The sequence below is a fragment of the Morus notabilis genome, unplaced genomic scaffold, assembly GCF_000414095.1.
Source record: "Morus notabilis unplaced genomic scaffold, ASM41409v2 Scaffold577, whole genome shotgun sequence".
In the NCBI taxonomy this organism is placed as follows: domain Eukaryota; kingdom Viridiplantae; phylum Streptophyta; class Magnoliopsida; order Rosales; family Moraceae; genus Morus; species Morus notabilis.
Window position 1 is genome coordinate 83,074 of NW_010357321.1, and position 12,617 is coordinate 95,690.

A 12,617-nucleotide genomic window follows, 5' to 3' on the forward strand; every position below is an offset into this window, starting at 1 on the left:
GGTCGACCGGTTTCCATGTGATCCGGTCGACCGCACAGGTCGACCGGTGAAATCAGCTGCGCGAGAGAAGCTCACGAAAATCAATCCGAAACCTGCAAATCCAGTCCCAAATCGAGATTTTTCAAAGGGAAACCACTAGATCTGGGTTCTAGGTCCTAAAACAAGTCCAAAGAACCCAAGATCTCCAATTTCTACTATAGTTTTACTCAAAAACCATCAAAATCCGATTTGAACCAAAAATGGGTTTTGAAATCCGAAAACGTAAGATTCAAGAGAGGTTCTTTCAGTAATCTTACCTCGAATCCTTCTCTTAACGTTGAAAACTTCTTTAAATCTTTGCTTGGTTCAAGATCCGTTTGATTTGGGACAAAAAATGAGAGAGAGAGAGAGAGAGAGTGAGAGTGAGAAAGAGAGAGTGAGGGAGAGAGACGCACGGGAAAGGAAGAGAAAAAGAAAAGAAAAGGAAAAGAAAAAAAAGAAAAGAAAAAGGAAAAAGGAAAGCGGAAAGGAAAAGGGCACGTGTACAATATTTAAAAAAAACAGTCCAGAAATGCGCCCATACACACTTCTGAGTTAAAATAAATTACTGAGAATAATTTAAATACCTTAGAACTATTTAAACTCATACGTGTCAGAAACATTTATTAATTAAACTCAATTAATAATCCAGATTAGGCACACTAATAATCTTAATTACCTTAATTAATCTTAATTAATTCTTCAGGGTGTTACAGTGCCACACGCTCATTATAGGAAGAATCCTTCTGGGATTCAGTTGTTTCCTCTTCAAGTTATCCAGTTTACTTATTGGACAAGTTATCTGATTGAAATTCAAATTAAATTGAAGTTAGACTTTAATTTGAATTTGAATTTGAATTTGAATCAATATTGGACTTCAAGATAAAGGAGAAAATTTTCTCCTTCCCCTATTTGCTAAAAAGGCCAACTACAAGGGAGATTATCCCTGTGCGGTTGGCCTTGTATAGATAAATGAGAGAGAAAATTATCTCTATCTTGAGTTGTTTTACCTGTATAGATAAATGAGAGATAAATTTATCTCTATCTTGAGTTGCTTTATCTTTAAGTTAAAAACAAAGAGCTCGGACTCTATAAATAAGAGTTTGTAGAAAATTGAAAAACACAATTGTGGTCGGTTTATAGGGAGAAAAAGTTTTTCCAACCCCAATTCCATGTCGTACATGTGTTGATGCTCATGGATAACCTATGAGAGACTGATAACTGTTTTATCTAATTTCAGGTGTGCCCACACACACGTTCTTAATAGAATCAAAGAATTGATGAGGAAGTCTCTTAGTGATCTAAGGAATCTGAGCACTAGGATTGTTCGTGGTCAAAAAAATCAAGTTATCATTCTAATCAGTTGCTAAGTATAATTCTTATTCTAAATTAATTAAATTAATTTATTCATTATAAATTATTATATTATATAGCCTTCACAAAAATGTTAAGAAAATTTTTATTTGACCAATTTGAGTTTCCATGCTTCCACACATTACATCGTTTTACAAACCAACAAAAAAAAAAACACGTATAAGCACACAGAGAGAAAACAAAGGCTTTAACAATGAATGATTTAGGGAACAATATTAATCACTTTGATACTATATCAAAAATTGAAGAAGAATATAAAAGGAAAAAGATAATAATATAACAACGTTCCTACATCCATAGACTAGGAGAAAAGGGAAAATTCAATAGTATGAGAATTATAGATGGAGTACATAAAAATATAAGTTATAATTTTAGAATCAAAGTGCTAATAATATATTATATATGTAGAGAGAGATGAGTTTTAATAGTTAAGTTTCTATCTATATTTACTTATTAAATATAAAAATTTCAATGACATGACATGATAAAAATCTAATTTCATTAATTGCTATAATTTTTTTGATCAATTACCCAATTTTATAATCATTAGATTAATGTCTTACGATTAAAATAATGATACCCATAGACGAGTGAATATTTAAGTAACCATTAAAATCACAAGCATATATAATACTACTTTCCCTAATTTACACGTAATACTATTAGATATGATATTTACGTATACATAAACATAATGTATATATAAAATGGGAGAATATAGTAAATAACAAATTTTTAAAATTAAATGAAACATTTATCGTGCAAATGTTTCATTTACTACATAAACTATTATTTACTTTAAATAATTCTAAAATTTGTAATTTACTGAATGTAATTTAAAAATCTACTCTTTACTACAATTTCCCACGTAATGATTTAAACTATAACTTTGAAATTTTCAATGAGCTAAGTTTGCAATCGTAAAGTATAATGTAAAGCTATCTATCCAAGGTTATAGGTAAAATTTTCATTTCAAACCGGAAAACACAAAAGAAAATGGCTATTGTTATCTTTTATTATCCTAGAATATTTTTTTTTAAAAGAATTATCTACAAGCTTCACATTAGTGATAATCATATTGGTATAGGAAAAAAAATAATATCCCTAAGAGTTGACTTTTAGGAATCAATACTCTAATATCACTGTCATTTAGCAAGTTTGAACCATAGTTAAAACCTTTTTCCTTCATTATTTTATATCAAAAAAATTTTAAATATGCAATCAAATTTATAAATTAGGATCCGTTTAGTTTGTTGATTCGAATTTTTAATTTGAGTGAAGATGTGACTTTATGTGAGAGCTTTTTACTGTAGCAAAAAAGTTAGATGTGACTGTTTCTGAGAGCTTTTTACTGTAACAAAACTCGAATTCTAAACTCAAATCGGTGAAATGAACGAGCTTAAATTAACTCGCATATCTACTAAACATCAATTAACCAAAATAAAATAATACTTTTTTTATCACTATCGATGCGAAACATCATCACATATGTAATAATGTCATACAAACCCGAAGGGTCTCATATTTTTATTGACTCTCACTGTTTACTGGTATGTAACAATTTTATCATTAGTGTTATTTTGTTTTATTTTGTTTTTCATAAAAAATTAGTAGAGTAAACAACTTGCAAAATGAGAGATAGATCATAAAAGGCGAGGGAAGGGTATTCAAAAATGTTTTGGTTTGGAGAAATAAATAGATAAGTAGTTTATTATATTATATTCTTTTTAAACGTTTTGAAAGAGAGGATAAAAAAAAAAAAACTTTACAAAAAGACTAACCATGGTTCATTGTTAATTAGGGGGTTGGGTTAAAGTAGGGTTTTCATATTAAGGGGAATAGACACGGGAAATAAAGCAACTTTTGTTGAAGGGAATGGGACAAATCCTATATGTGGGACACATTTGTGATCTTCATATTTTTATCAAGTTTTGTTAAGTAGTTTTATTTTTTAAAATTTTGATGTTATTCTGACATGATCAGATAGTTTATAATAGTATCCAATCAAGAAGGTATACTATTTTATGTTTTATTGTAAAATTCTCCATTAAAAAAATAAGTTTTTTCTTCCATAAAGTAATTATTTCTTAGAGAATTATATGATTAACACATGAAAATATATCTTATGATAGAACACAATTCTAAAGTATCATATTTCCTTAAAATCACATCAAATGCAACGAGATATGTTTATTTAGTAAAATTTGATGACAAATAGTTGAGAATTGTGTTTTAAAAGTAAGATATTTCTTTTCATATGCTTTCACAAAATTCTCTTTATTTCTGCCCCTACTCCCCAAATGAAAACCCTAACCCAACTACCTAGTTAAAAATCAACCATGATTAGTCGTTTTTGATCTCCACAAATAAAAAGTTGTTTTTGACCCTCTCTTCCAAATTAAAAACCCTATAATAATCTCTCTTTATTTCTCACTCCAAACAAAAACAATTTTCAAATACCCTTCTTTTCTCTCTCTCTCTCTCTCTCTCTCTATCTCTTATTTTTGCAATTCCAGCCGAAGAAAGAGGGCCAAAAAGAAAAAAGAGAAAGTGGGTGGTGGAAATGGAATATACTGGAAAAGAAAAGGAGAAGAAGGCAACAACAACGACAAAAGCCAAAAACCCAAAGGGCCTCCTTAGCCGGTCACCAGAGGGTCAGGGTCCTCAAAAACAAAAACCCCACAATTGTACAGTTTCACACACTGGTACGAATTTTCTTTTTCTTTTTATTTTCTTTTGTTTTGTTTAATTTCAATTTCAATTTTAGATTTTCCTTTTTATTCCCTTTTGTCCAGAAAATTTTCATTTATAATCAATTACTCCAATGAATGACAATTTAGAAGATCTAATAGGAAGATGGCGAGAGGGTCGTTTCGTATTATCCATTCCTCTCTCTCTCTCTCTGTTAAAAAAAAACTTTTATTATTTTTGTTGCTCTCTCTCTCTCTCGTCTCTACAGACTACAGATACTACTATCTGAAATTAAGAGAGAGAGAGAGGGAAAAAGAAAAGAGAGAAGAGCGGGACACTGAAAAAATAAATTTTTTTCGAGGGGGTCCATTATTTTCTTCTTGTTTTGCTTCAAAGCCCTAGATCCATAAATTCCTTTTTCCCGCCCAAAACCCATCTTTCAAGATTGACCCTGATGCCTCAATCGGTACAACAAGCTATTTCTTTCGCTCTTTTCTCCAGTCTCAAACCATTTCTCTTCTGGGTTTTTTTTTTTTCACCGATTTTGTGTTTTATCTTTTATCTTTTGTTTTTTAAATTTGCTATGAATACATGAATTCACATCATTCATGGCAGGTTGGTCGATGATATCTTCCGATGGATCCAAAGCCGCTCAGAATCTGAAGCTCCGGTGCTGGTTCGACCACTTCCATTCGGTATTTCTCAAAGAGATCTGCGCCCACGAGAATAGTCTCCGGCCAATCCCTCCGATCCTCGGCGACGACGGCCGCTGCGCCGACCTTTTTAAGCTCTTCCTCGTCGTCCGCGAGAAGGGCGGCTGCAATGTCGTGTCGAAAAAGGGGCTCTGGGGTTCCGTCGCCGAGGAGTCCGGTCTCGGCCTGAACTTCGCTGCCGCCGTCAAGCTCGTCTACATCAAGTACTTGGACACGTTCGAGAGATGGTTGGATAGGATTTTCGTTGAGGAGAAGAGCGGAATCTGTTGCTTGAGCATTAGCTCCGATGTGGGCCGCTATTTGATGGAGCTTAAAGCCGAGTTCAAGGGCTTTCTCAAGTCCTTTGGCGACGAAGATGTCGTGATCTTGGAGCCGGAGACGGTCGATCAGGAGAGTTTTTCTCGAAACAAGAAGAAGAGAAAGAAATGTGGTGGTGATGATAATGGTGATTGTGTGTTGGAGTTGGATGGAGAGAAGGGCTCTGATGAAAACTCTAATCTTGGACTAAAAGACGGTGACCGCGACTCGTCGTCGTTTACCGGGATTCTTGATTGGATTATGGTGGTTGCGAGAGATCCCTGCGACCCCGGCGTCGGTTCATTGCCGGAGCCTTTGAAGTGGAAGTATCATGACAATCAGGAGATTTGGAAGCAGGTCTTGTTGGCTCGAGAGGCCATCTTTCTAAAACGGAATTTGGATTCGGGTTCTGAGCACTCTACTTGGCAGGTACTTTTCCACTAGTTTTGTGTACGCGCATTTTAGCGGAACGGAACTTGATGAAAATCCGACGGTTCATGTTGGGGTTGGTTTTTTTTTTTTTTTTTTTTTTTTTTTTTTTTGACAATTCTCAAAAAGGAAAAGAAAATGTAGCTATCTTGTGGGTTCTGGATTTTACTGTTTATGTTTGTCTGTGGGTGTGTTTATTGCATGTGAGTGTGGACACTCTTGTGTTTCTTTACTTGGTCATATGCTTTTTATTTGATTCGCTTTGTCACTGGGGGCTGAATTTAATTTGCTTTAACTGTTTGTTTATTACGGTCAAGAGTTAGTGAAGCCACTGTTTTTGTGTGTGTGTGTGTGTGCATAAATTAATGCTACCTAATGTCTTATAGTTTAGGCGCTAGGTTGATTATTGGTGTACTAATTTATAATGTCAGCTACAATTTTAGGCTATCCTCTGCTTGTTATAAATGGAATTAGAGTAGACCCAATTTATTATTTATGTGTGACTCTCAAGTGTTAATACTAGCGACACTAGTTTACTACACCAAAATTTTTTACATCAAGTCAGGTGACAAGTTTTTAATTTTTACAAAGTAATGACCCCCGTGTTGTTATATGAAATATGGAGCATTAGTGGTTTCTTTGTGGTCAAAAGTTGTCATGCCATTTGGTGTAGAAATTGTCATATTATTCTCGTCTATTATAGGTTGAGCACGAGCACTAGAAGTTACAGCCTTTAATTATTTTTGTCCAACACATATGGTTTAGAAATTCAATTTTGTTTATATTTTTGTGAGATGGAACACTATAACAAAAAAGGTGTGAACCAAAACTTTTTGGTTCAAACCTACGAAACACTTAAGTAGTTCATTTCACATGTATTGTATCATAAAATTATTTTCGTAGGCCATTACAGGAGGCATTCTTCGATCTTTAAATGCAGGTTTTTTTTTTTTATTTCTTTTTAAAGTTAAAAATTTTTTATCTCTGAAATCAAACTTGGAGAATGTTTGCAAATCACTATTGGACATTCCCTTAAGGACTCAGTAAGCCTTTTTGACTATTACTTTTATGGGAACTTTAGGCTGTTATAATTAGATTGTCTAATATTCGATGGAGTTCTTTTTTCTTACTAAAAAAAAAGGCTATTATAAATACCATGTCCTTTTCTGTTGTAGCATTGCTTGTTGTTGCTTAGCTTTTTCAAGTGGCTTTATCTATTTGGAAAGAAAATTAGTAATCAAAGCAAAGTCTTTTTAATTTTTATACTCCATATGGGGGGTCTTTTTCAAAAGGAAAAAGTAGAAATGAAGAGTCAAGGGAAAATATGGATTGGAATGATTTACTTAATACAACAACAACAAGTCTTAATCTCAACTTAATTAGGGTCGGCTACATAGATTTCACTTTTCCAGGCAGTTTTGTTCAAAATTAAACTTCTTGAAGGCCTAGATCTAGAATGTCTTTCTTAACTACTTTGGTCCATGTAATTCTTGGTCTACCCTTCCCTTTCCTAGTATTAGGTATAAGAATGTCTTCCCAAGCACGAATTGGTGCTTCTAACGGTCTACGTTGGACATGCACGTATCACTTCAAGCGGCCTTCGCGCACCTTGTCTTCTGTTGGTGCTACACCTAATTTACTATGAATAACTTCATTCCTTATGCGATCCATTCTCATATGGCCACTCATCCATCTTAATATATGCATTTCTGCCACACTCATCTTAGATAGATGTTGTCTCTTAATAGCCCAACATTCACTACCATATAACATAGTTGGGCGGCTTACAGTCCTATAGAACTTTCATTTCAACTTAATTGGCATCTTGCCATCACATAAAACTTCCGTAACATTCTTTCACTTAACCCACCCTGCCTTACACCTATGTTGAATATCCTCTTCTATATCTCTTTTGTACTGCACTATAGACCCAAGGTACTTAAACTTCCTAGAAGCCCCAATCTCCACACGATTTAAAGAAATTCCATCACTCTGATTATTTGAGTTACTAAACTTATAATGCATGTATTCAGTTTTCATCCTACTTAACTTAAATCCCTTCGTCTCAAGAGTGTCTCTACAGTTCTAACTTACGGTTAACTTTTTCTCTATGTTCATCAATTAAAACTATATCGTCCGCAAAAAGTATACACTAAGGAACTCTATTTTGGATTTTTCTTGTCAGCTCATCCATCACGATGGTGAAAAGACAAAGACTAAGAGCAGATCCTTGATGAAGGCCGATCCGAATGGGTAACTTTGCCGTGTAGCCTCCAGCAGTTCTCACACTCGTGACCATCCCCTCGAACATGTCCTTAATTACCTTGATATACCTCACATGCACTCCTCTCTTTTCTAGCACCCACCATAAAACTTCCCTCGGCACCCTATCATATGCCTTTTTTAAATCTATAAAGACCATATGTAGGTCCGTTTTGGCTTCTCTGTACCTTTCCATCAGCATTCTAATAAGAAAAATGGCTTCTGTGGGTGATCTGTCAAGCATGAAGCTAAATTGGTTACCTAAGATGGTAGTTGTGGCCCTTAATCGCCTTTCGATAACTCTCTTCCAAAGTTTCATAATGTGACTTATTAACTTTATGCTCTTATAATTGTTATAATTCAGCACATCTTCTTTATTCTTGAAGATGGAGACAAGAATACTTTTCCTCCATGCATTAGACATATGCTTCTTGTTTAGTATCTCATTAAAAAGCTTAGTGAGCCACACAATTTCAACATCTCCTAACGCCATCCAAACTTCTATTGGAATATCATCTGGCCCACACACCTTCCCCTTTTTCATTTTTCATAGTGTAGTTTTAACTTTCGAGACTATGATTCCTCTTGTATACATCACATTAGGTTCTTCTTGTGATCTAAGATTGTCAAACTCTATTGCATGATCATCATTATAAAGCTTCTCAAAGTAACTTCTTGTGACCTAACATTGTCAAACTCTATTGCATGTCTTTATCTTTTGTTAGAACCTAATCCGTATCATCCTTAATACATCTCACTTGATTTAGGTCCCGACACTTCCTTTCTCTTATCTTAGCTAGTTTATATATATCCTTCTCTCCTTCTCTTGTCCCAAGTTTCTTGTATACCTCATCTAAGTAAGTAGAACGAGCCTTACTAATTGCTTGCTTGTATCATTCTTAACACATCTCACTTGATTTAGGTCTCGACACTTCCTTTTAAACTTCCTCACTCCACCACCAGGTTTCTTTCTCAGGGGGCCTTTACATCTAGATTCCCCTAGTACCTCTGTTGCCACTTTTCTAATGCAGCTGGCCATGACATCCCACATAATATTTGCATCACTTATATATGACCAAGTAGCTTAATCTAACAACTTCTCTTTAAATGCCAATTGCTTTATTCCTTTTAAATGTCACCAACGAGTTCGTGGGAGGTGGTTTTTCTTTGTGCTTCTATAGCAAAGCTTAATGCTCACATCTAAGATAACTAACCTATGTTGGGTAGCTAGTATTTCTCTAGGAATTAATTTACAATTCTTACATAGAGAACGTTCTCTATATCTTGTGAGAAAATAATCTATCTGGCTCAAGTTCCTCCCATTCTTAAAAGTGATCAAGTGAGAATCTCTTTTCTTAAAAAATGTGTTTGTTATGATAAAATCATGTCCCAATTCAAATTTCAAAATAGATTTTCCTTTTTTGTTTCGAGCTCCAAAACCAAAATTACCGTGGATCCTTTCGAAGTTTTCCCTATCCTTACCAATGTGCCCATTGAAATCTCCTCCAATGAAAATGCTATCCTCATTGCCTATACGACACATTAAGTCATCCATGTCTTCCTAGAACTTGACTTTAGTTTCTGCATCCAATCATATTTGTGGAGCGTAAGCACTAATTACATAGATGAACTTATTTCCTAGTACCAATTTGAGCATAATAATTCTATCCCATATTCGCTTAATCTCAACTACGTCATCCTTTACAGTTTTGTCCACTAGAATACCAACTCCATTGCGATTCCTTTCCCAACCTGTATACCATAATTTGTGTTCTAAATTTTTAATCTCCTTTGCTTTCTCTCATGTCCACTTCGTTTTCTGTAAGCATAAAATGTTAATTTTTCTTCTTACCATAACATCTACTAACTCCATATATTTACCAGTTAAAGAACCTACATTCAAACTACCTAAATGAATTTTCCTATCATGGGCTAGCTATGCCCTTTGCACACGTCCATGAATGTGCAAGGATCCCCTTGCATATTTTTCACCATATCCGGAGCCCAACATGGCGCATGGGCTCGCTTTCCCCCCCCCTCCCCCCCCGCACACGTCCATTAATGTGCAAAGACCACCTCTTGCCTATTTAAAACTATACCCGGGGCCCGGCATAGCGCGTCGCACGTAGGGAACGCCCCAACAAATTATATGTTAGTGAAATCCGTGAGAGTGACTTATTTTTACGCTGGTCGTTAACCTACCGCAACCCTCCTCCTTTACCCGGGCTTGGGATCGGCTATACAAACGCATAGGCGGAGTTGAATGCTTTTCTTAATAATGTGAACTAAATGCTATCTTATTTAGAAATGATTGCAATCAAGGTTTTTATTTTCACCTTGCCTGTTCATGAACATTCTGTTTCAATTTATGAGAAAACTCATCATTACCTTAAAATAAACTTTGTTTTCTCAACTTTGAATTGTTAATTCTTCTGCCTATAGTTGAGTTCTTGATTTGCATATGATTCTGGTGAATTTGAAAGGTTGTTTTTTAATACAAATATTTTAATTAAGTTTTCCAATTATCTTATTTATTTGTTTTGTATAGGGTATTGTTTTGAATCTATCCTGCTTAGGTAAATTTCACTAGTTCCAATCAAGTTAAATCATTAATAGACATGGAAGAAAGGCGTTAGGCGTTGCTTTAATCATTTTTGTCTGTTATTTTTAGAATACATATAACTATGTGTATGTGTGTGTATATATATATATATATACATATTTGAATTCTGGAAACATTCTTAGCAAACTTTTTATTTATATATTTGTGTTTACTTAATAGTCTACTAAAATCAAGGAATTGAAATTCTTTTACCATCTCTATTTTCTTAAGTAAATTGTTTAAAATTCCAAATAAGGAAGACATGTGAAATCTGAATGAGCTAGCTAGTTAGTTGAGTTGAAGTCATTGTTCAATCTAAAGACCTAGGAATAAAACCACCTTCAACAGGGTTCAAAGGATTTATTGGTAAGGGAGAGAGAGTTGCTAAGGATGCATTTGGAGCAAGGATCCGTATCATAATTCGGATTATAGTTCATGACTTCCTACAGTATTTTTTCTCATAAAAAACACGTAAATCGAGAATAATTCTAAATTATGATTCTGAATTCATAAACCAAACGTTTTCTAACTATTCTGTAACCCAACTTCAAGTAATAAGAAAATGAAATCTTTCAGAACTTGACCGTGGTATATGGGTTTTCCCCATTTGTGTCTCCATATAATATGCATATTACTTTGTGGTTATTTGATGTGATTGCTTTCATGTCTTAGCATATTGCTCAACTAACAAACAATCTAAAAACCTTTACATGTTTGCATTTTTATGTTAAATCGATCATGTATATCCCAACTTGTAGAAAAACCAGAGGATGCATCCAAGCATGTATGGTGATCAACTAGGGTCAAATTACAATCTCAGAGAGAGGATGAAATGCGGCAGGAAGCTTCTCAATGGGAACACAGCATCTCAAAGAGAAGCTGATTCAGAGTCATCCCAAGCCACCAGTGAGTTGGATAGAAGCGTATCAGGATCCGATGATCAGATTGACAAGCTTGGAACAGCCGAATCTTCTGTGCCTGCTTCTTTGATTGATAGATACAATCCAAGCCGCATTCCCATTGGGCAAGCCTTTCAAGCTGAAGTACCGGAATGGACTTGGGAGACATATGAAAGTGACACTAAGTGGTTGGGTTCCAAGGCTTGGCCACTGGACAAATCAGAGCAAAAGTTTCTTGTTGAAAGGGATCCTATTGGAAAGGGAAGGCAAGATTCTTGTGGATGTCAAGAGGTGGGTTCTGTGGAATGTGTGAGATTTCACATTGCTGAGAAACGGTTGCGGGTAAAGCGGGAATTGGGATCAGCTTTTTATGTGTGGAGATTCGGTTGGATGGGAGAGGAAGTTCATATGTCATGGACAAAGGATGAGCAGAAGAAATTTAAGGACACAGTAAGCTCAAATCTGTCATCTCTCGAGAGTAGTTTTTGGGATCAGATTGTCAAGGCTTTTCCTACCAAGAGCAGGGCTGATTTGGTGAGCTACTACTACAACGTCTATATTTTGCGCCGTAGAGCACATCAGAACCGGTTTACTCCAAGTAATATTGACAGTGATGATGAAGAATCGGAACCTGGTTTAGTGACAAATGGTTTCGGGCATGAAGCACCCAATTCGAAAAAGTCCATCTTGTTGACCCCAAACAAACAGCAAAAAAAATAGCAGATAGAATTTGAATGGAGCTTAGAATTAATTCCTATTGAAGACCTGTAAAGCCTTGCAGTCGTGGTTTGAATGACGATTTTTGACATGAACATACCATTTTTCACCTTGCAGCAGAACAAGAGCCCTCACTGCCTTTAGATGTTAAGGTTTGCTTTATAAACATTGTTTTTGTTCAATGCTCAGAAGTGGGTGGTGCAGAAGAGAGAAAGGAATAACATCAAGGGTACTTTGAAGCAGCAAAACTGCAAAGATTCAAAGCAAAGCCTATTCTGGTTATGCTTTCAAATTTTGAAATCTTATTCCTGTCTATTCTTCATGATTACTACATCAAATACATAATACTTCTCCATTTGCTCAGTGTTATATTTCTTTCGTCTCTGAGAGCTAGACTGACCTAAAAGTGAAGCCAAAGGAATAGAATTGGTTTATCGAAATTGGTATAGAATTGGTTTTTATTTCATTCTCATTTTGGTCTCCCATCTTTGTTTAGATAATTGATTACTCGTTTCATTTAATTCTACTTGTTTGTTCATGGTGCATGTTCGTTTAGACGGTAGTGAATCAGTAATGCACAGTGTGACGATTGTGCTTTATGCTTGAAATGGTTTT

The 12,617-nt window shown here is 35.0% G+C and overlaps 1 protein-coding gene across 2 annotated transcripts; it reads left to right on the plus strand.

Moving 5' to 3' along the window:
- The first annotated feature begins 4,373 nt into the window (after positions 1 to 4,373).
- On the plus strand, positions 4,374 to 12,409 carry LOC21395606 (AT-rich interactive domain-containing protein 1). Of its 2 annotated transcripts, XM_024168294.1 has the most exons (3): positions 4,374 to 4,549; positions 4,699 to 5,522; positions 11,145 to 12,409. In XM_024168294.1, exons 2-3 carry the CDS (start codon positions 4,707 to 4,709, stop codon positions 12,003 to 12,005), a joined length of 1,677 nt encoding a protein of 558 aa, XP_024024062.1. In that variant the 5' UTR covers positions 4,374 to 4,549; positions 4,699 to 4,706; the 3' UTR covers positions 12,006 to 12,409. The 2 variants fall into 2 exon arrangements, with proteins under 2 accessions (XP_024024062.1, XP_024024058.1); XM_024168290.1 differs by lacking the exon at positions 4,374 to 4,549 and having other exon boundaries at positions 4,609 to 5,522.
- Positions 12,410 to 12,617: the final 208 nt, after the last annotated feature.